A 24,050-nucleotide genomic window follows, 5' to 3' on the forward strand; every position below is an offset into this window, starting at 1 on the left:
CCTTATCGTTAGTTCGGGTCTACCGTATACTTACTTAACAACTGCTATATCGACGACAAAAATACGGCCGGAATAAAGGCAATGAACCTTTTAACTATAATATAATGATGATATTCGCGTGCTCTTTATGACTGGTGTTAATAAGACGATGATGTTTCGACAATATGAAGTATTTCACAAATATTGAAATCGTTCCTTTGTAACAACTAACATGAAGATTTGTTTTTCTCTGAAATGTCCGAATCCAAAATTTATCCAAAATCAGCTATGGCGATTTATAAATCCGTCCGTGTTTTTGTTTAGATATCTGTCAACTGATTCATAAGTGTTTTTTTCAAATTCAACTATGTTTACTTGTGAAAAAAACCCATCTACCTAACCAGATAGTATACACTTACTGTACTGTTAGGGTTGTGTAACCCTAACGGGACACAACAGCGCTTCCCCACACGTATGACTGATTCGTTTGAAAAGTATGGGTATCGATTTTCTCAAAATGCGTTTAATCTTCTCAAATCACAAACGATGTCGCATAAACCTTTGGTGTGTCAGCTAACAGAACAAGAAAAAAACGCCGATTGGCGCTTGATCAATGCAGCAGCAACGGCACCAGTCACCGATAATTAATTGTAAAAGCTGATTTCCTTTCAAACCTCTCATCGGCAAAAGCATTCGCCGCGTTGCAAAAGTCGTAATTATCGGTTTTCATTGCGACACAAACCTTTTAATCACGTTGAAATGTTTGAACCTCGTATCAAAAGATTCAACTGTTCGAAGTTTACATACAAAAGCTCGGAAATCACATTTCAATTTCCGTAGTTAAAATGTGATTCTTTTTATAAAAAGCCCTTTCGTACAACCGTCAGATGAAGGGTACTAATACTCGCATATAGGTTTTAAACTTATCATTCGGTTCTCAGGGTCAGAGTGTGGATATTCTAGCACTGGTGTCCTAAGTCATGGTATCACCATGAATGTATCTGCGAAACGAACGGTGTTCATAAATATAAATGCTTGCAACAGCTGCTGGTGTGTGTAAAAGTCAGAATCAACGAACAACGAACAAACGATGATGGCACGCATCGATTAAAACGATGAACGAATGTCATTCAAAATCGGATATGTCAACTGAATAAATTGCGAAGCTATCGTTTTTATACGTAATGAGACAACGTAGTTATTGACAGACGTGACCGGAATGAACCGGTCGTATATCCGTCGTCGGTTCTTGCTCCCTATCGGATGTCAAACATTCTCATATCTGAGGTAATTCCCTCATCCAGTTCGTCTTCATTTATGAGGCCAGGGGGTCATTCACGACCATCGTGGAAATCACGTCGTAAAACGCTCGTCAGACTTTTGTTCCGCTATCGTGCATTTCATGATCCCCAATACGATCTCGATTTGACGACTGGGAACTAGGGAACTTTTACAATGAAAACAAAAAACATGGGAGTTATGGGTACAGTTATCTAGGTTATATAACTCAATATACAGTATACTCCACCCCAGTCGGATCAACTCGCATCAACTCGGGTAACCGTTCAACTCGGCTGATGGTTGTTGAAATATATATGTTTGTGACACTATTTAAGAAATACGTAACATTCAACTCGTATATTACTCGGACCGGTCGAGTCAGACACATTTTTTACGGTCCAAAAAGATCAGATACTGTACAGTCTACAGTAGTTATATACTCCAAGCTCGCTATATAGCAGATCTTTATTCAAAAAGAAATTATAACAAGTTATACAAATTATATAGTGGATGTACATACAGAATATGATTAAATGTTGTGATATCAATTGAGGGGCCCCAAAGAAGCAAATTCGATCTAAAGCAGAGTCATTGGTAAATTCTTCTTCGAAATATCGATTCGTATTTTTATCAAACACCGCGACTCTTGATAGCCGTTGACAGTTTTCCGACTCGTATACAAAACCAGCGTAATGAATTATGATTCAATCATTTTTCTTACCGAGAATATGATTACTAAACAAGGTCGGACGGCGTTAGAAAATACGCAATTCCGCTATTTGAGAATATTTAAAAAGTAGCACACGTAGTTGGTGAATGGACGTCGGTTGCGCGTTCGTCAAGGCTACTGCCGGTGACAACGACGCAAATGCCTCGCTAATCAGCAAATTATTAGCTGTCAATCGCGAAGCGTGAATGATCGGTAATATCAATTTCTCATCGACAAATTCCGCATTAACCTTAAACAGATGGTTTTGATATACCTGTATTCGATCCGTATGTTCCTATACGCGTCGATAATAACTAGCTAAACGCGAAAAAAAACTGACTGTTTGGATCAGGGGTTCGACCAGGTTTTGTTTCTTTTTTAACTATATGAGATAATCGTGATTCGATCGGCCCCGATCGTGTGTCACTTCGTGCTAACGCTGCACCGCCCGCCGCCGAGATCACGTTGTTTGTTTCGATTACAGTTTCCGGCGGTGATTCGAAAGGCTCCCGACGTCCGGAGTTATGGCAATAAGGCGTATTAACGATAAGAGTACCAAATAGAGCGGATTGCGTAACAAGATTGCATGTCGCTTTCTCGGCACGACTTGGCTCCCCTGGCTCTCGCAAACCACTTTATTCCGCTTGCTAATGTACCGGGTTAAGGAGAACGAAATAAAGATAAGATTACGTCCGCAGATTACGATGCGAAATGTGTCGGCCATTATCTTACGCAAGGCGGCCAATCCGCAGACTTTTTTGCGAACTAAAAAAATAAAAGCGACATGTATTCGGCAAAAATTAATGGGATGTGACCGACATAGAAAAGCGACTTGTAAAATCCTTAGACGCCCGTGCCTAGAAGCTGCTTTGATGAAGATCTGCCGAGACATCACTCGTCTTGGAAAGTTTGTGTAATCACTTCACAGGCCGCATAATATAGTAACATGTACGTTTTGTACGTGCATGGTGATAACAAATGGCCGTTGGTGATCATGTTAATCACCGTTTGTGTAACAGACTAAGATACCTAATCTTTTCTTAGTTTGGTTAAAGAATATTGTAAGAGATCAGATAAGTATGGTGGCCGATAAGGGCCATGAAAATATTTCCTGACAAAAAAATTATTTCGTCATGAAAAATAAATTTCCATCAAAAATTATTTCGTACGGAAGCCCCTAGGTGACATATGAGATAATTTTTTTCATAATTTCGACTTGTTAAGTCGAATTTCGACTTAAGTCGAATTTCGACATAATAAGTCGAATTTCGACATAATAAGTCGAATTTCGACTTAATTAACGCGAAATTCGACTTATTATGTCGAAATTCGACTTAAAGACATAATAAGTCGAAATTGTGAAAAAAATTTTCTCGTATGTCACCTAGGGGCTTCCGTAATTTCGTGAGTCAGAATAATTTCATGAAAAATAAATTTCCATCGAAAAATATTTCGTGAGTAAAGATAATTTCCACTGTGAAAAATAAATTTCCATCAAAATATATTCGTAAGCAAAAATAATTTTCTTCCCTTCAAAACATATGCCGAGTAAAAATAATTCCGCAATGAAAAATAAATCGCCTTCCTTCAAAATATATTCCGACGACTAAAATATTTTTGCAGTGTAACAATAATTGTGGGGTTTTCCGCTAGCGCACGCGTAAGCGCGCCTGTCGATTGAACCGTATATACCTGATCTTATTTCATCTATGCTTCTAGCCCTCTCGTGGTACAAACAGCGTGCATATCATAGGGGATACCGCACGGCTCTCATTCACACATGAATCAGGGAACATGGGTAAAGCTTTGGTTTTGATACAAAATTAGGGCTCTTGATTGTGATTCCTCCTCACACCTCCATCAACATCCTAGTGTCCATCAAGAAATAAATATTTCGGTCAATGTAGTGGACTCCGCCGATCAACACAAGTTGCAGTAGCCGTAGGATCGAAAACTAAGACATCTTTTTATACTTGATGTCCCGTTCAACACACTACATACACACTACATACTTAACGGTACAAACACCGCTGCGCCCTAGTTGTAGCGCAATCGATATAGAGCGCGCGAAAACGTGAAAACCCGAAATTATTTTTACAGCAGATATTTTTAGACATAGGAAAATATTTCTGATGGAAATATTTTCACTCACAAAATATATTTCGATGGCGATTTATTTTTTCACAGCGAAATTATTTTCACTCGCGAAATATTTTTCGATAGAAAATTATTTTCATGACAAAATCATTTTACACTCAAGAAATATTTTTCGATGGAAAATTATTTTTCATGACGAAATTATTTTCACTCAGGAATATTTTTCGATAGTAATTTATTTTTCATGACGAAATAATTTTTTCATCTTGAAATATTTTCATGGCCCTTATCAGCCACCATAGATAAGACAAGCACGCGTTGTAAACTCGTTGTAAAAGTTTGCCTGTGAATACAGTTACGTCGAGAAGATACACGATATCCGTGCAATCGTGAGATGAATATACGAGGGATATCACAATAATTCAGCCGAATATTAAAAGTTCTTGAATAGAAGTGTATTCGTATATTAGTCTTTAACCGAAACGTTGCTCAAATACATCTATATACACTTCTACCCAATAACTTTTCACCTTCGGCTGATAACCATTGAATTTGATAAGTGGATCAAATTTCTTACCAAAACGGGAATGATTTCAAGGCAATACAGCTTCATTGAGATTTCGTTTCGAAAGAATGGTTACAACTTAGAAATCACTACAGTCACCGATAATCTGATACCACAAAAACGGCCTTACGCTGGTTGCATTGTATATGAGCGGTGCAGTCTAGTCGTAGTGGACGTCATTTCCGGTGATGTCTGATTGCCGGTGGACATGACTCGCCACTAGACGCTGCGGCGGAAATTACTGGTTTTTAAGTAAATAAGCTCTCGCCGGTAAAACACCTCTGCACGAGCGGAAGATTTCTTCCAAGGTTTCGCCGATTATGACGGACAATTGTAGTATACTATACGCGTGGGAGAAAATAGAAAGGGAATTCGATCCACGATATTTTTTCGAAAATCTAATTATCTTGATATAAATGCTCCGATGGATATGAGGTTTTTAGGAAAATAACACATTTGTGCAATGCAAAACAAGACAACACTATCTAATCACACTGTAATTTCGTTGTCATTTTGACAGTTTGCTGCACTATCAATATGTTGGATGTACATCAGTATTTGAAAAAAATGAAAGATACATTTTCTTCTCACTTCTCGTCGTGAACTGAAAACCAGCCACGTTGCGAACTGGAATAAACATCGCCGCGTTGTAGCTGCCATCTAGCATTTCGTTACGTTGACAGAACTGAATCTAACAACGCTGTGAATCGTAGCGTGCGCCAGCCACCGTGTCCCTGCTTCGCCAATGCCAGATCCTTCAGCGCCAATTTTCGCAAATAAAAGGTTAAAACCAATTCTCGATTACGTGAATAACTTTCATTCGACGTTAGTTCAGAGCAGGAACAATGATAATAAGTTATGTTTTTAAAAGTAAAATACAATAGAAATACGCACTTAGCTCCCACTCCCTTTCCCACGCCGATTCATACATAAATCTATTATTAATTTGCAAAATTTTGGGAAAAAGTGTTTTCGATATTTTGTTTCAATGTAAAAAAGAATTAGGCAGATTTAGATCATGCGAACGTTACACATTCTATCTGTTATTTTTTGTGTTACGATATGACATTTCTCCGCAAGAGTCGGAGCTGTTCACGTCACACAAAAACATTTCAACGTCGGGTGGGATGCGTATGTAATGCGATAGCTGTAATTGTGCTGAAATAACACCGTTACTGCGCATAACTGCATCGCGAAACATCGCCGTAAAAACTTGTCATACGAACCGAGGCAAATACGCAAGCAAACGACACCGCGTACCTTTTTCCATTGGAAACTCAACGTTTTAAACTCACTCATCGTTACTGAAAAGAGTAAGTGATTATCTGATTCTAATTTCACTCACTTTCTTTAGTAGGATGTTTTCATTCTTGTTTCGAAACTACGAAACCGTTTTGGATAAAAATATCAAACATCATATTGTGTCACTGAGTACGTAGCCATGCTTTCCACGGGGGCCTGGCACAAAATGATTTTGGCCGCAGTATCCTAGGTACTAAAGAATTAGGATACTGGGGTCAAAAAGGTTTGTGTCAGCCCTCTGCGATGCTTCGTAAAAAGCATATACTCAAATGAATTCTTAACGTTAAAACAAACTGCTTCCATCCTGGTTAAATTTTGTTGATTATAGTAATTCAAGATGTGTGAATAATCTCGTCAGTTGATAGAACTTTTTAATAAGAGAACTTTTTTAACAACACATCGTCTAGAAACTCAGTCGGACTGAATCGCCACGAGGTTACTCAGTGAGCGGATCACGTGGTAGATAAAGTACGCTGGCTCTCAAGAAACATTCTATTTCCTAACGTAAATAAAATTCCTTTAAGATGTGGCGTCGGGAATGGAAACTGGCTGTTGTTTTTCTATATTTCTGCGAAGGAACCATCTCGTGTGCGTCTAACGAGGTTTGTCAACAAACGTGCTTGAACGGAACGTCTTCGCGGCCTCTTAACTGTCATTTTAAAACAGTGAGCGTCGATAATAACACGGAAGTGAATAATATGTCATCATTTTCATCCGTTTCGAAGATTCGGTGCGCCCGTGATTGCTCCGCGCGTGAGGGCTGCAATTGCTTCACATACGACAAAACCCTTCGCATGTGTACGCTTATGGAAAAACAAGCCGTAAGTACAATATCCTAAATGTGAAATGAACACAAAGACCTAATATAATTCTTAATTAAATTGATTATAGACTCTAAAAATCTGAAATTGCTGTTTACTAGATTAGATATTACACAACGGTCCATTAATTCATGGCATGTTGGCAACGTAGAAGTTTGGTGACTTGGCAAATTGGTTAATTATTAACCAATTTGCCAAGTCACCAAACTACTTTTTTCTCCATTATCATATCTGTTCTAAACAAACGTCCATCTGAATGTTATGGTGGCTGATTCCAACCTTTCAAATAAGACAATTCCGTGCAAAAATATATATTTTTATAAATTATTTGCATGGTGTATTGCACGGGATTTTTTATTTTATACTCTGCTCGATTCAGCGACGATAGAATGTTTTCGCGTTATCATATGTGGACAGAACATTCAAAGTTTTATCATTGAGAATTATCAAGATTATTATATGAATTATTATTTTAGAACATTTTACACTGACGTTCTACGTTCGTGCTCTAAACGGTGTCTGCCCAGTATACTTGGAACATGTGAAAGTAAAATTCTCGCCATCGGCATGCTCCAAACGCTTTTCGTCGACCTTAAAATGAATTCATTCGAATGCACCGTTTTAGATAGAGCCAACGCTCACCGATCGAAATAAAGAAAAGAGCGATTTAAAAAAAATACGCATTCGCTGCACCAGGGTTATTCAATGGCTTGCTTTTCTAGTCCTCGCCCGTCGTACGCTTATGTTTATCTTCATTCCGATTGCGGTAATGCGATACGCGCGCGGAGGTGCCACTAACTGGATGGATCGTTATGGCGTGTGTCGGTAACGTGTTTTTAAGGAGAGCGAAACACCAACTTTCGATTAGATCCCGTTGTTCTCATCGTCAATCATTGATGAATTAACATCGTTGTGTATGTTTTGTTGTCGTTTCAAGCAAATAAGTTTTTACTATCACGCTCCTTTGCTTTTTTAACCTTCGCTGCCTTCCTTCTCAGTGTCACCGTGCTTTTTATGTAGTGTGTTTTCGTGAATTTACATTCTACGAACTTGTTGTTTTAATGATTCTATCTAAAAGCAATTCAGGTAGTAAGTGATTTAACTGCGAGTAAAGGTCGCTAGCTTTCACGAATTTACAAACTACGAATCGTCGATAATGATTCTATTTGAAAGCAATTCAGGTAGTTAGTGATATAACTGCGAGTGAAGCTTTCTTCTACTATGCAGGCTTCTTCTTGAAATCGCATAATTCTATAAATTGTATAATGGTTTTTCGACGTTTTCTGAATTTCAGGTATACAAATCGTACAGTCCGAAATATATTACATATCGATCTATTGGACTAGTATCAAGCAGCCAAAACGAGAGGGAAATATCGGTAATACTACGATTACAACTGTCACATAGTTATTACTAACTCCATATCTAGTTATCATTAAGTTTATCAATTCCTTTTGTCACAGGACAATCCCCCTATTAGGTACCGCCCCTAGAGCTTTAAGTTTTCATTTATACTCATGTACCTATTTATTCATGAAATTATATCTAAAGAACTTATATCAATAATGTTGTACATATCATAAGTAAATAAATCATCATTATTCATTAACTATAGAAATTGATTCGTTCCTAGACTAGGGCTAGGTATCTACATGATGGGATTTAAGCCAGTATTTTAGGACAATGAATCTTGTCTGTTTGGTCCGAAATATAAAGGAATTGAGAAATATGTACTTCAATTTTACTATTCTTGCCTGTGATTTTATTTTGCTTTTTTGTCTGTGATTTTGTTTCATTTGTATTCCTCAAGACCTTCATCTCAGATTCTGCAATGACTATCTAAGTTGTTTTTCTTGAATAGGCAATGATGGAATTTGCTCCCGACTTCACTAGATTGTTATTCTTTTTCTAACAGACTCAATTGATTACGAAGAGAGAAGCGACGTCTGTTCTGTACGTGAAATGGTCGATAACCATCGGTATCTTAGACCAGCAGACCACCACCGAAAAATGTGCCAGATTCTACGTAAAGTTGAACGGTAAATCGTGCACAAATCCGGGTCCTATAGACATGGTATACTTTCAGAGCGGAGCGAACATTGAGATGACGTTGCCACATACAGGTGCATGCCTTATGAAGTATAGAAATCATGAATTTTTACAAACCATTGAAAGTAATAAGCGATTAAGTCATCTAGATGTTAACCATTTCTTCAATTATCTAGTCGGAGGCATCTGCGAAGACCAGATTCCTAATGGTTTAGTAAACATTTCTCTGTGTTTGGGGAACTGTGCATCTTATCCTATGGATATGGCTACGACAAGGAACTACACGAACACCCGAATGACTGTAGAAGAATTGGTCACAAACGGTAAGAAATTTCAAAGACTTTTGTTCACATGAATATATACACTGACGACAATCGTTGAGTTCGTCTGCGGAATGCATTTATCATTTTAGACTCCCCTAGTTTGCGGAATATTTTTCACAAGGTATTGACAAGTTCAACAAGTTTCGACTTACCCTCCAACGAATCATCTGGCCACATCCAACAATACGTAAGAAATAGATTTTAACGCCTCTTTTTATATCGACATATGGCGTCGTTTACAATCGATGACATCGATGATCTGACATCGCATTCAAAGATGGTTTTTTAATACCTATAAAGTTTTGATCTTTGAATTGATTTTGTGCCCCATATCTCCACGAATGAATCAATGGATGAATGAATTCATTTAACTTCTCAAAATTGTATTACATAGTAAAAAAATTACGAAGGTTTCACTTCAAATTTTCATTTCAGAACCTGACCTTTAGAAAGAAAAGTGACACGACTGTCGTGCGGGTGACTTTGATTGCCACTTTGGGTCTCTTTTACGTAAACAGTCCGACGATGATGTGGACGGGGTTAACGTTTAAATTGAACAGTCTGCCGTGTTCACAACCGTCCGCTATAGTGTCAGCTGTGGGGTTCGAAACCTCGAATGCAACAGCCAGAAACGTCGTCAGTAGGTTTGATTGTTTAAGAAAAGTACTCAAGCTAGAGACGCATGCATGCGGTTAAGGTGGCTGAGTTTTGACAGCATGACGCAGAGATGCGGAGCATGTGTGTCAAGGCCCATGCATTCCCATATTGATATTCTGCAAAACGCAGCGGTCAAACTTGAACGCAACACACTACATCACAGCAAATGTGAACCGCGTGTTTGTGTTCCTATCGGCAATTTCCGAAAATAGGATTTCAAAAATTTCCACTCCGTTTGTATTTTCTGAAATTCTCATTACAGTGAGTGGAACCTGCAACGGTCTTGTAAAAGGCGATACGGTTCTAAGCTTGGAAATCAGCCACGAAGATTCCGCGGCCATACGAACATTAACGTGGGGCTCGGTATCCAGAATCATCGTTGAGGAGTACGAAACAGGTGTGTATGTGCATTTCATCATCGATCAGTCGACAAAAATATTCAACACTTAAGCGACGAAATACGATATATAAGAGGCAAATAATGTGTGATTAAATGTAAAAAGATTGATTCATTTGCGGAAAATGATAGTAGAATCGTCATTGGCTTAGTTCTATAAGCTAATTTAGCTATCTATGATGTCATATAGATCTTTACAATATCGTCGTTCCATTTTTTCAGCGGGCACCGGTTCACCGATATTCAACACAAAAACTGTCACAAATGGCGTGGCCATAATGGGTGAAATCGATCAAACGATACTCGTGAGTTTATAATTTGTAATACATGCACTGTTAGGTATACAGAAGCGTCCCGGGGACTTAGAAAACCATATTTTTGAATAAAAACGGCGCTACCCCTTTCTTGAGAGGTCATTGACGCTGACAAATTCCAAGATGTAGCAAAGAATATTAGAAAAAAAATATTCAAAAGTAGAATCTTTTTCTTAAAACTTGATAAGAAATATTTATAAATATGATTTTCTTAAAGATTTTTCCGACAGTTTTTATTCAAAAATTTGAATTTCTTTGGTGTCCCCAGTACGCTTTCGCAGTACGGAGAAAATGTGTTAGATAAATTGACAATCACTTATGTCGATTCGTTCTGTAAATGTGGATGTAAATAATTATTTAAGTCAACTGTGGCTGTCTAAGTAATCATCGTCTCTGTCGTCCGTACAATGTAACAATCGAAACCTTACTTACAGACGATGGATTTCCTGAAAAACGATGCCCAATCAGCGTTGAGCGTGGCTTTTACTTCATCGTTGTCGAGGGCCATTTGTACGGCGAATGAAACCGACCCGATCTGTTATCGGTACGCGTTAACGATTAACGGTACAGAATGCGACCAATTCTCAGTAGACACGGCCGTTCGCGTCGTCGAGCCGTCATCCTTTTACTATATCCCTTTTCAACGTAAGTGATAAAGGGCCAAGCCGTCATTTAAAGGGCCTCGACAACTCGAGGCCCTTTATCGCTTCCGTAATCAACTGAATTATTTACCACCGTTATGACATTTCGGTCAACAATTCAAACGATTAATGCAACGTGACAATCTAACATCGAATTCATTCGTTGATTTCAGTATTTGGTATGTGTCTGCACGTTCCTGCCGGTCCATTGATACTCGGAGTCAAAATTCTGACTTGCCAAGGCATCAATCCACCGTGTACGACAATAACGGGCGGCAATAATTCTTTGACAAGTTTTACAGTGGAGGAGATACTGATTTCTTAATAACTTCATATCACTGATAAACTACAGATGTTAGTGGCTAGACGTTTCTCGATGCATTTTTTTCGATTCCTTAACCTCACGGACATGTTTTTATCAGATTTAAATTCTTGAAACGAATTACAAAAAAGATATTGTCATTATCAAAGCATGCATTATCATTCGTGTTTGAGTCGAGTAGAAAACACAATATCCGTGTATGATGAATAAACGCGAGAGATCCCACAGTAAATACAGCCAAAATGCGAAACTTGAATAGAAGGGTATATGTTTGCGCAACGTTTCGGCTAAATACTATTAGTCATCATTTTCTCGTTTGGCTGTTTTTATTGTGGGATTTCTCGCGTTTAATCATCCGTGTTTATTTAAGCTTTACACAAATCTCCATTTCGTCAATAGTGCAAACATTCCGTGAAGAAATATCTGATTTTAGCCCATGATTGCTCTTGAGCTTTTGAATGAAGCTTTCGTTCGCCACCAAAGTCCACGCCAGAAACGTATCTACAGAACGGGGCAAATGGTGGTTCTAAAAGGTGCCCAGCGCCCGGATATACTACCAGTTCACAGCGACGTAGTTCTTTTTCATCACTCGATTCAAATCGGGTTAACATTCTTTGTGACGCTATCGGATTTGCCCATCGGTCGAAAGCCCCGGCGAGAAGCAAGAATCTTGCTTGCGTCGACTTCTCGAAATGGAAGTCGCAAATATCATTCGACCGGATGATTTCATCGATGGTTAGTATTTTTTCACGATATTTTTGGACAGGAAACGACTTGTGGATTTCGCCCTTGTATTTAATTTCAACTTCCGTATTGTGGTCGAAACCATTTATCGCGACGACTGCCGTTACTTTTGGAACATGTGACGGTAGTAACAGCGCTATGTCTGAACCTTTGGATACGCTAATGACGCCGATACCACGTTCCGAGAACACCCCAGGTCTCGCGCAGAGCCAGTCAACACCCTCCTCGAAGTATTCCAAGTCTATATCGCCCCACGAGGGAAGATCCTTATAATTGAAGAAAGCCAGCGACAAGACCGTGAATCCACGAGACGCCAGCAGAGCTGAACGGTGTTCCATAAGTCCACCGCTCGATCCAAAGAAATCTAAAATACCAGGGAAGGGTCCTTCACCATTAGGCATATAGAAAGCACCGCGGAGTCTACCATCATTGACTTCTTGGCGAGAAACACCGGTGGCCATGTAATATCTTTTACATTTGCAACTTGCTATTTCTTCCCCATCTCTCTCATATGCAGAAGCTATATCCGAAAAATTGACATGACCCGAATGAATAGAAATAACTAGGTCTAAAGGCTGCGTAACGTCCTTTTTCACGAACCGAAAGCCGTGTTTTTCCGGATCAGGATCACCTTTTATCGCCATTGACCATACAAGACCCATTGGTTGAACACCGGTGTAACTGCCACCTACCGACGGCGCAGTTATGACGTCGACTTCTCCGTGCACATCTGCTATATAATAAGCCCGGGAATGCCACACGCATCCATCATCATCGGCCATCGTTGCGTAAAATGTAACCAAAGCATATGCAGTTAAGTTGCTTCCTTTTATATGCAATATTTCATCGATGATACAAGACGTTGGATTAACTACCACTTCCATATCGTATAGCCGTTTATACGGTTGTCACTTGTTTGGTTGGATGTTAGTCGGCCAACCTCCTAAGGTTAAACGTCAAAGATACGCAGCCGGTAATCTAGGAAGCAAGCAGTCTGAATATAAAAGGAACGATGATTAAACAAAAACAATCTGATCAAATAATTCCCACGCCAAACATATCACATTATCAAATTATAATTACTGGTGTACTGTCAGCTTGATGAACATCATCAGTGTGCAGTTGACACTATATACGTATATCGATGAATGCTGCTGTTTCTCTGACCTGACCTGACGAATGCATATAAAATGCACGCATATGTATATTGGAGTATATAAAACAATACAACTGTTGTTAAGTACACATAATGAATGAACGTTCTGTGCAAATTGTGGGAAAATGAATTACATGCGTCATTCAATAGAGGTTGCTCCATTTGGGAATAGTTATACAGACACATATTGCGGTGTGGAAAGAAAGTATCTTCCTTTAATTACCTACGGCAAAAGCAGAGAAGTTCTGAAACACAAACCTGGCTCAGATTTTGCAGAAATAACGATTGGCGTCCCAAAGACTGGCTACATACATAATTCTTGACTGCACCCGAAATCTCCGATTTTATCTATATGATTGAAGTAGGTACTCGCAAATCTTTATCGAACTGCACCTACTCGATTTATTCGACTGTATTGTGAGTACTGGTAATCCTTTCACTGTGAAGTGTGATTGTTTCATGTGTAGTATACTGTACATTGATTCATACTATAGCATATCATAACTTTTTCTAGAGCGAAATAACCTTATCTTATCTTTATATAATGTGTCAAAGCCGAATAGCAACTCTTATTAATCATTGAACGTATCTTATCTAGAAAATGTGTTTCGTTTCTGTAATGACAAATCACTCAATCACTCGATCACACGATTATTCGAGATTGTCATTAAATATATTCGGATCATCATGTTTTTGATATTGTATAGTGCTATTCATTTGTGGCTTTTCTCTATTTTCCTTAATTTGTAGCAGCGTAACGCAGCCTTTGGGCTGGGTCTAAAGTTTTCCTGTCCGTTCGTCAAAAAACCTTATCGTTATCCTTGCGATTATCATTTCTTAAAAAGAAAAACCAATTATTTTTTTCGTTATTTGTTGTCTTGATTTGACATTATATGTTTCAAAGATAATTCATCGGCAAGTTTTCTTCAGAACTGTAATCAGACCGGGCAACGAAAAACAATACTCGTCTATTTCGATGATGTCGTACGTGCACTTTCCTTCGCTTTGAATTTTCTCTAGAAATTCGTTGAAACCTTGAAACTGTTCCAAGTCTAGATAATTCTTCCTAAAACAGGCGAAAATGCACCCACCTAAAATTGAAACGAAATCATTACGATGAAAAACCAAACTAATCTACCTTGTCCAGCAGCGAAAACAAAAGATGATAGTGTGGGTAGGTAATTGTCTGTGTTGTCAAAAAACTACAGAGACCTATAATCTATTATCAACAAGTTATAATTTCCGAATCCATACCTTCTTTTACCATTCTTAGTATCTCCAAAAGCGCCTGATATGGTATGTGGCCCGGTACGATAGCTCCGCAGGTCACAGCGTGGTCATAAAAGCCTACAAGCAAAAACATAGATAATATCCTGAATTGCATAAAATTTCAATGTCAAGATTTAATCCCTTGGGTTCATCTTTCTTTATTTATATAGAAATCTGTTTACCCGTTGGAATAGAGCATGGTTTTTCTACGGTAACGTATTCCGTATAACAGTTTTGATATAGTCCTCCTTTTAACTCGGCTTCTTTCAACAGCCCGGTGGAAGGTTCGATTGCATCGAACCGTCCCACGAATCCAGCTTTTCTCAACTGAAATGAAACGTATATTTACGAGAAACTAGTACGGCTTGATCAATGATGAATAAGCTATGCCCAATTCAAGCAGGATCTTTTTCTTAATACTTTATATATTTTTAAACATTATATTTTTGTTCAAACCGAGTATACTCAACAATAGATCGCACTATACATTTACATCCAAAATATCGATAATGCTTTGCATTGTCATGTCCAAGACATGTGTCGTCGATACTAACATTGACTTCAAAACACTTGAAAACTTTATCTCATAAAATCGGCATTTAGCCAGTCGTTACCTCTTCTGCAACGAGACCAGTACCGGCACCGACGTCGACTATCGAGCATTCTTTATTTTGAACGTACTTATCCACAACTTTCGCCAAATTCGTCGGCCCAGCGTACCACATCTGTTTAACCTCCTGCCAGAAATAAAACAGTTTTCTTCCATTCGTGAGAATTACAGAAATTCAAGACTTAATACATGAAATAAGTGTCGTATTTTGAACATCCTAGATCAACTGTTAGTGCTTTGATAAAAATATCTTTCTCAAAAATACAAAGAATACGAATACAATCTTTTTTCAAACCTTGTCGTAAGTTGTCCATTGGTTGTAGATTTCCGTAATCGCTACAGGGTCGTCATTTTCGTGAAGTTGTTTCGTCATGAACTCGTACAAATTTGCGTCTTCACATCGTGGGGCTGCCATGGTGTCTGAATTGGAAGTCATGCCTAAATCTTTGTTTTCTGTGAAAGAAATTATGTTCACGAGGATACATACCAGGGCTGGTGTTCGTGACAGGCCTCCGAACGTTAGGGGTCGACGAGATGCGGACTAATATTTGTCGCCAGCCACACAGCTCACTAGCTCACAACTCGTCGGTCTTGTACTACGTATGTATACATGAATAATACAAGTGGAGAACTACTGCAGGAGATATGTAAATCGATGAGTTGTTTGCATATTGGGGACGAGTGGTTTTGAAATATCAAACCACCGGATATTTCAATATATTAACGCTGCGAAATAGGTGGATTAAACTAAATCCGAGTGAACGTTTCGTTATATCCTTTTGTAGGCTACTGGCTGTTGACAGAGGACGTTGCGATGCGAAGTTGATCCGTCCGACTTTAGACGACGATCGAGTTTTTGAATGGCCATAGAAATTGGGTCGAACCTAAATAAGGAATAAGGATTTTTCCGTTTATAAAAGGCACATGCCATCAGATTATTTTGCCCATGAATGTTTCTTCAACACAACCTTTATTAAAGAAACAAATTATGGTTATCTGAATTAACCAACGTTCTTGCCAAAGCAGATCGAGAGCTATTCCTCCTCGGCAGAGCGATGTTACCACACGGTTCGAATCCCACAATTGCTAAACCTCAATCCTCATTTGAGTTTGAACAAGTGATTTAAAAACGCACAATCTCTGAGAAAATAACCCTGCCTATACCTGTTCACTTTTCAGCCGACAATCTGACTACATGTATACCTTAAATGGAGATGGAACAATAAGTCTTACAATTTAGTTAATCGGTAAATTACAAGATATTTCCGGCTAATCTTGGTTGAATAAATATTCGAACCAATTTGAATCCCGGAAGATGTAATCACTGTGATATCGTTCATTGAATAAACCCGTAGATTCATTGTTTAACTAACCATCTTTAATATACATGTGTATATCTTTATTTCACCGCCTGGTGTCAGGTGGTACATCCTCCATGAATCCAAAATTTGAACTATGCGTGCAAATGAAAATTACTAAAACTTCAAAATTCATTTTAGTATAAACAGCGTCATGCGGTACAACTTTTATCAACAAACCATTTAACCAGAATCGCCCTACACATGTACACCCATACCCGCATTGCTTCATCTGGTAAAAACATATGGAAGAACAGAATTAGCTCATTGATGAAATAGTAATAACCTTGATAATGATAAAACTTCATTTGAAACGCTTTAATACCAATATTAAGTATTTGAAAGCACAGTAGTGAATTGATGGCATAAATTGAATTACTGCATGTTGTTTCCTATAGGCATAATTGAGATTGAGTTAATGTAATATTGAATCATTGTCTTCAGCGATCGGAATCCAGCTTTGTGAAACCGATTACCGAAGATTTTATGTAATAGACTTGGGATTTCGACCACAATATCTTAAACGGAGAACGACGAAATTTCGAACTTCGTCCCCGGACAGCAGATATATGTAAAAATTGATCGCGCTGTTCAGGCCATAAATGGCGCTGGTGATAGAGGAAATATCGTTCATCGTCTGCGGGCTGAAAGTTACGTACGGTAGCATGAATACAAACACAGCGTTCGGCAACGTGCATACAGTAAACAGAACCGACACCATCAACACCATGAACGTCGCCTTTCTGGCCGAAGTTGATTTACCCGTTGACTGACCGAATCCTTTACTTCGGCGCAGAATGATAATCAACAAGACGTTCGAAATTAGAACTGAAACGATTGGAATATAGACAACCGTTACGGGTCCAACGTTGAAGTATACGTTATGCCAAAATTGAGTCATCACGCAACTATGCAGACGAGTATCGAATTCGGTAGCTATGAATATGTAAATAAACGGCACACCCCACAAAACTGACATTATCAGAATAACTTTTCTGGAAAACGCTGGAGTGGCCACCGTTCTAGCAGCAAACGGCCAAACCACTATCACAAATCGTTCCATCGTTAGAATGATGACCATCCACGAACTGGCGACGTCGTTCGTGGCGGATAAATATTCGTAGATCTTACATGAGAAACTGTTTTCGAAAGTCACCACAGTTTTCGGGTAGTAGGCGTAATTTATAAACGGGATCGAGTATACGATCAATGTAAAAGTATCAAAAACGGCCAGTGCGGCCAGGTACTGCGAATATGAGAATACGCGAAACTTTCGACTTGTCATCACAAGGAAACTAGCGATATTACCGAATATGCCAGGTATACAAATCACTGGTATGAAGACCATCTGAAATCGGCGAATGGCTCTACTGCTAAAGCGGGGTGTGTCGACCACAATTGATGCATAGTAAGTAACCACGTATTCAGTGGTATCGTTCATCTCATCAAGACGTCTTCAATGTTGTCCAAAACCGCGCAGGAAACCCATGAAAACGTGCGAACTTGGTGATAGATCTCGTCGACCAGTCGCACTCAATTCAAACGCAAACTGTCCGGTGTTCGGTGTCAATTTTCGGAAGGCAATTCGATCAGTGTCGTTAAAATCTGAGCGGCAATTAGTAACTAGATATCGATGGGTGTAACTGAAAATGTTAATTTAGTCGAGATATTTTTTCGCAAAGATTGACATTTGACCTCAGTACATGGCATATACGTGGTATTTACTCTGAAACTCAGGCTTGGCATATATAGTCTTCATACATTACTCATCACAGTTGTGCAAGCTGTTCAAAAGTTCTACAAATAATACATGTATTCATTGATTAATGGGCATATATTTGATGCAATCGAAAGTAAACATAATTTCGTATCTTTTTTACTAGGACCATAAATATCTAAAATAAATCTAGTCTTATCACATAATGTTCAGCATTATTTCCTTGTTTGAATGAACCGGAACCGAAATTTTCCAATTATATTCTCCGTTTAAAAAAAAATCCGTCATCTCGACCACCGATCACACAACCATATCTGTACTTCGATTTCCGATTTCAAAATCAAACCCCCTTGTTCGATCCAGGCAGGTGTGTTGGCAAGGGACGCCAAATCAAACGAAATCCTCTAATCGAATGAATAATGGTCTTTTGAGATAAAAATGAGTACGTTTTCTCCTTGCTTTGAAATCGTGTGATGTTTGATGAAATTCTCCTTGACCTAATTTCAGACTAAGCGTACAGTCGTGTTTAGTACCGATGTACCGCCTCCGCCAGTCGCATTGACCGCCAATATCATGGAAACGTCTGTATTCTCAATAGATTCGTAGATCCTGATAAATCGCTTTCAGCATATCACCAACGCTATGTGTTCCTGTATTATGTAGTCAAATGCATTTGTAAAATGCATCAATACAGCATTTTTAAATAAAAAGTAAAAAAGAAAAAAACAAGTATTTTTCGTTATTTTCTGTCTTTATTCGGTATAAATATATATAATACTTTTTAAGATAACTCATTAACAAGTTTTCTTTAGAACTATAATCAGACCGGGCAACGAAAAACAATATTCGTCTATTTCGATAATGTCGTACGTGCACTTTCCTTCGCTTTGAATTTTCTCTAGAAATTCGTTGAAACCTTGAAATTGTTCAAAATCTAGATAATTCTTCCTAAAACAGGCGAAAACGCAGCCATCTATAGAATAAAAAGAAAGAAAACTCGTGACAATGAAAAATTAAACAAATCTACCTTGTCCAGCAGAGAAAACCAAGGATGGTCATGTTGGTATGTAAATTGTATGTGTTTTTGTTTGATAATTTCCGGACTCATACCTTTTTTTACCATTCTTAACATCTCCGAAAGCGCCTGATATGGTATGTGGCCCGGTACGATGGCTCCACAAGTGACAGCGTGGTCATAAAAACCTACCGGCGAAAACAGAGAATGTATTGAATTTAAGTAGAATTTAATTTCAAGATTCAGTCCCTTGCGTTCATCTTTCTTTTTTTAACAGAAATATTTCTTACCCGTTGGAATTGAGCATGGTTTTTCCACGGTAACGTATTCTGTATAAAGCTTTTGATAAAGTCCTCCTTTTAACTCGGCCTCTTTCAACAGCCCGGTGGAAGGTTCGATTGCATCAAACCGCCCCGTGAATCCAGCTTTTCTCAACTGAAAAGAAACGTATATTTACGAGAAACTAGTACGACTTGATCAATGATGAATGTGCTATGCCCACTTTCATTCAAGCAGGATCTTCATCTAAACGAAGTATTTTTTGCACAATACATTCACATCGAAAATATCAATAATTACACGCAGACGATTTGCCCCGGCCAAATCGGCACGGATTAGGCTCGAGTCAAGTTTGGTCCGTTCCTAATTAGAAAGTGCGTTCACACGTTAATCCCTCACTCAATACTAAACATTGCTTAAACAAAGCGAACTGAGACGCTACCGGAACACAATCCAAACGCAATAATTTGACCTGCTGAAATTTCGCTCAGGCCTGGTCTGACATTTTTGGTCGGGCCAAAAAATGCTCCACGCCAAGTCAACGCCATGAAAAAACTACAAAAACTTGAAAACTTTATCTCAAACATCGGCGCTGAACCAAGTTAGTAGTTACCTCTTCTGCGGCGAGACCAGTACCGGCACCGACATCAACTATCGAGCATTCTTTATTTTGAACGTACTTATCCACAACTTTCGCCAAATTCTTTGGACCAGCGTACCACATCTGTTTTACCTCCTGCAGAAATCAAACGGCTTTGATCCATTTGCGAGAATAACAAAAATGAAATTCAAGACTTTATAAGCGAAGCGTTTTGTGCATACTTGATCTATTTTGAGTGATATGATAAAACAATTTTCTCAGAAAGATTACGACTTTAATTATTTTCAAAGTATATTACCTTGTCGTAACTTGTCCATTGGTCGTAGATTTCCGTAACCGCTGCGGGGTCCTCATTTTCGTGAAGTTTTTTCGTCAGGAACTCGTACAAATTCGCGTCTTCACATTGTGGGACTGCCATGGTGTCTGAATTGAATGGCCCGAATGCGTCCATTAAATAGGAAGCTATACCCGAGGACATCTAGGAAGATATAGGTCATTCACTATCACACAATAGTGCTTAAGTCATAAGATAAAATGGTTCACTTAAGGTTATATGGCAGGTCAACGTACTAAGTCAAAATTTCGAAAATTTCACTCGGTTATGAAATTTGGTAACAATGATGTGCTGTCATAATATCTCTGCTTTTTTACAAAAATCTAAAGAAATCATGTTCACGAAGACACATATCAGAGTTGGTGTTCGTGACAGGCCTCGGGTCAGCTGGGTGTCAAGTCCAATATACGATCATATAGTGCATAGCGTATAAGTCTTAAAAAGGTGTTATCAGAATACAGTCAAGAAAGACTTTGTAATGTATTTTCTAGAACTACCTTTTGGTAGCCTCTTCAATTTGCAAAGAAACCTTTCGCATAATGTTATTTTCCATCAGAGTAAACCAAATGTCCATATAACAGCATAACACGAAAATTGAACGGCTCGTTACACTGTTTTGATATATCTTACCTATGAATGATTGAGTAATGATAGTTCTTATAGATTTATTATAATAATCAAACGAGAAAACTATTTTGAGCTTTAATTGACGCCTTGAAAAACATATTGCGTAATATTGTCGACAATCAATATAGTATAATGTGAATTATTTTTGATCAAGGATCAATGAAGTTACGTATTTTGGATTTGAACATATCTTGAATTGAATTGGCCGTCAACCAGTCTAGCCCTAGCCTCACTGTATTGATGACGTAGTGCACGTGATCTGAAAAAAATGATTATCAAAATTTATCAATAATACGATTGGAGTTATGGTATGTATTCAATTACAAAATAAACGCCAAAATTCACAATTGTTATTGTTAAAATTGTAATTATTTTGAACATCCAATATTGATGACAGTGTGCACATCCACTCATACAGAACCCCTCAAATAACTCGTATACTCGGTATCAATTAATATAAACATTATTGTAACGGTTTTTACGGCGTAAAAAGTGTCATGTTTTACAACGTAGTAACGTAGTTAGTATGGTGCAGTTCGTCGATATCAGAAAAGAAAGAAACGACTGTAAGAATATCACCTCAAAGTTGTTAAAACTTGTATTCAGTGACGTTGGAACATGTGAACTACACCAGGTTTTTGTCAATGTTTTTATTAAAAAATCTAAATCGTCAAAAACATCTATAATTTGCACTTCATTGGTGTAACTGTTAACCACTTGACTTGCGTCGTATTATCGCGATAACAGTGAGACAGGTCGAAGGCTAAATTTCTCAAGTGTTTGTCGTCGACAATCTGTCTGTAATCACTGACATTCTCAATGACTTATTGTCCTACATCATTTGTGCAATTGTAAATAGTTGGAACGGTAGTTGGTAGTCGACCTGCGACCACAAAAACTAGTCTCTCAGACTTTAGCCTTTTAGACTTCGGCCTTAGAATAAGCGATGGTAGAATTATCATTACCAATTGAACCAATGATTTATTTCTTTCCCGGTAAAAGACCTTTATCCATTTTCCACACGAACGAACTCCTTTTATGTACGGACAGCAACTTTATTCATTAGATACGTACAAATAAAAAAGACCAACAAAAATAACTTCCTAATCATATTGTCGAGTCTCGTGATACGAAAGTCTGACCGGTCGTTTCTTCGGAAAGAGCATCTTTTTGAATTTACGCCGGAAGCCGGCGTTGCACAACGGATATAAAAACGGATTGAGAGTCGAGTTCAGATAGCCGATCCACGTCACAGCGACCACCGTGCCGCTGTCGATGCAGCCGTCGCAGAACGCGACTACCATGAAAATGATGAAATACGGCAAGAAGCACAGCGAAAAGGCACCCATTATCACGCCGAGTTGACGAGCGGCTTTGATCTCTTTCGTTAGCGATACGGTAGTTCGCCGGCGTTTGAACTTAGCCCCGAACATCCGCGCCGAGGCGGCTTTATTGCGTGCCGACGAATGGTCCCTGGTACTATTAACAACGTGATTACTTTTCGACGACGATTTCTTCGTTTTGGCGCTTACGGCAATCAAAGCGGTGCGACTAGGCGAATGAGCATTATTCGAAGAGTTAGCCGCTTTTGAACTATTCGTCTTTGAGTTGGACAGTATCGATTTAAGCCGTCTTTTACGGTCCATTAGGAAATGAGTATTTTTCGTCGATGTTTGCAAGTCGTTTTTAATACTCTTGTGAATTTGATCTACGACGGCTGATTTCTGAAAATGACAACTGGCGGCGGAATGTTCTTTCGGGGACACGCTGATGTTGGATTGTTTGGTGTTCGTGCTGAACGTCGACTCGGAACTACCGTGCGCCTCCTCCCGTTCGCTCGTTCGGAACGTCGTCAGCTTGTGTTCTTCGTACAGAAACGGCTGAATCTTCTCGGTGTTCGAATCGATGACCCGCTCGTCGTAGGCGAATTCGACGTCGAGTTTGTATTCCAGCGGAGAGTGGCCGTTGTTCTGTTCGCTTTTGATGCCCTCGGTGGCCATACGGATCAGATTCGCGTTATTGAATTCGTATTTGCGATGAAACCGACCGATTTCGTCGTCGGACGTTTCGGTTTCGCACTCGGCCGGAGATTTCGGAAGCGCGAGTCCGACGCTCTCCTCGGGCGAAGGCGGGGTCGGTGGTGTTATCTCGGCGAACGTATCATTGCGGTTATCACTGTCGTCCAGCGTGGAAATGTGAATGCTCGTGAAGTACGAACCGCCGATGTTCTTGCGACCGAGTTCGAACTCTGAACGTTTTCGAATTTCGTGAAATATATTTCCGTACAAAATGAACATGATCGTCAGTGGAATGTAGTAGTTAAATAGCGCCGTGATCACCTTAAAAACCGTGTCCGTCGCGTATTCCGTGTCGCACACGTTATCGGGCACCATCCTCACGCCACCGGTCGCGAAATGATGCCAGCCTAGTATCGGTATGATCCACAGCATCGATAAAAACCATACGATACCGATCATAATTAGAGCACGTTTTTTCGTCCGTTTGCGCAGATATTTCAACGGGGACGTAACCGACCAATATCGGTCCAAACTGAGAATAAACAAATTCAGAATCGAAGCCGTGCTAGCCGTGTAATCCACTCCTATCCATAGGTCACAAACCATCTGTCCAAAATGCCAGTCTTCGGTGAATATATAGATTGCGCTGATCGGCATCACGATTAGACCGACGACCAGATCCGCGATAGCAAGGCTGATGATGAACATATTGCTAACCTGTAATGAAATAAGAATTTGCAAAATTTAGTCCAATGAAATCATTTAAGATATAAACGAATCGGCACAATACATTAAGAATGATAATTATATCACAACATCATTCCCATCTAATGAATTATTAAAAATCAAGGGAATATTAACGGGG

At 39.0% G+C, this 24,050-nt stretch overlaps 4 protein-coding genes across 6 annotated transcripts in view; all 4 read right to left on the reverse strand.

Annotated features, from left to right (window-relative positions):
• Nucleotides 1–11,476: 11,476 nt before the first annotated feature.
• On the reverse strand, nt 11,477–13,824 carry LOC141901724 (bile acid-CoA:amino acid N-acyltransferase-like). 3 transcript variants are annotated; one of them, XM_074789153.1, is made up of 3 exons: nt 13,616–13,824; nt 13,285–13,368; nt 11,477–13,195 (listed from the first exon to the last, which is right to left on the reverse strand). In XM_074789153.1, the coding sequence occupies exon 3, from the start codon at nt 13,083–13,085 to the stop codon at nt 11,850–11,852; it is 1,236 nt and encodes a 411-aa protein (XP_074645254.1). In that variant the 5' UTR covers nt 13,086–13,195; nt 13,285–13,368; nt 13,616–13,824; the 3' UTR covers nt 11,477–11,849. The 3 variants fall into 3 exon arrangements, with proteins under 3 accessions (XP_074645254.1, XP_074645253.1, XP_074645255.1); XM_074789152.1 differs by having other exon boundaries at nt 13,285–13,373; XM_074789154.1 differs by lacking the exon at nt 13,285–13,368.
• A 332-nt stretch (nt 13,825–14,156) lies between these two features.
• On the reverse strand, nt 14,157–15,798 carry LOC141902513 (methyltransferase-like protein 27). Its single transcript, XM_074790281.1, has 6 exons — nt 15,724–15,798; nt 15,532–15,656; nt 15,241–15,363; nt 14,809–14,953; nt 14,612–14,704; nt 14,157–14,448 (listed from the first exon to the last, which is right to left on the reverse strand). Exons 2-6 carry the CDS (start codon nt 15,649–15,651, stop codon nt 14,267–14,269), a joined length of 663 nt encoding a protein of 220 aa, XP_074646382.1. The 5' UTR covers nt 15,652–15,656; nt 15,724–15,798; the 3' UTR covers nt 14,157–14,266.
• A 3,307-nt stretch (nt 15,799–19,105) lies between these two features.
• Nucleotides 19,106–20,624, reverse strand: LOC141902052 (methyltransferase-like protein 27). The gene is made up of 5 exons (XM_074789693.1): nt 20,505–20,624; nt 20,219–20,341; nt 19,617–19,761; nt 19,422–19,514; nt 19,106–19,284 (listed from the first exon to the last, which is right to left on the reverse strand). The coding sequence occupies exons 1-5, from the start codon at nt 20,622–20,624 to the stop codon at nt 19,106–19,108; spliced, it is 660 nt and encodes a 219-aa protein (XP_074645794.1).
• A 1,646-nt stretch (nt 20,625–22,270) lies between these two features.
• LOC141902053 (histamine H1 receptor-like) overlaps nt 22,271–24,050 on the reverse strand; it is a 51,043-nt gene continuing 49,263 nt past the window's right edge. The window contains exon 2 of the mRNA XM_074789694.1: nt 22,271–23,902. Coding sequence (XP_074645795.1) covers nt 22,271–23,902 — 1,632 coding nt within the window. The remainder of the gene's footprint in view (nt 23,903–24,050) is intronic.

The sequence above is a fragment of the Tubulanus polymorphus genome, chromosome 3, assembly GCF_964204645.1.
Source record: "Tubulanus polymorphus chromosome 3, tnTubPoly1.2, whole genome shotgun sequence".
Lineage (NCBI taxonomy): Eukaryota > Metazoa > Nemertea > Palaeonemertea > Tubulaniformes > Tubulanidae > Tubulanus > Tubulanus polymorphus.

Bases quoted from the DNA above. Each gene is read 5' to 3' on its own strand.
- LOC141902513 (XM_074790281.1), bottom strand. From the start codon at position 15,651: ATGGCAGCCCCACGATGTGAAGACGCAAATTTGTACGAGTTCATGACG. The intron at 15,364-15,531 runs GTTTGAAAAAAG...TATTTCTGGCAG, and splicing joins AATGGACAACTTACGACAAG to GAGGTTAAACAGATGTGGTA. The intron at 14,705-14,808 runs GTAAACAGATTT...TTTTGCTTGTAG, and splicing joins ACCATGCTCTATTCCAACGG to GCTTTTATGACCACGCTGTG.
- LOC141902052 (XM_074789693.1), bottom strand. From the start codon at position 20,624: ATGGCAGTCCCACAATGTGAAGACGCGAATTTGTACGAGTTCCTGACG. The intron at 20,342-20,504 runs GTAATATACTTT...TGATTTCTGCAG, and splicing joins AATGGACAAGTTACGACAAG to GAGGTAAAACAGATGTGGTA. The intron at 19,515-19,616 runs GTAAGAAATATT...TTTCGCCGGTAG, and splicing joins ACCATGCTCAATTCCAACGG to GTTTTTATGACCACGCTGTC.
- LOC141901724 (XM_074789154.1), bottom strand. From the start codon at position 13,085: ATGGAAGTGGTAGTTAATCCAACGTCTTGTATCATCGATGAAATATTG.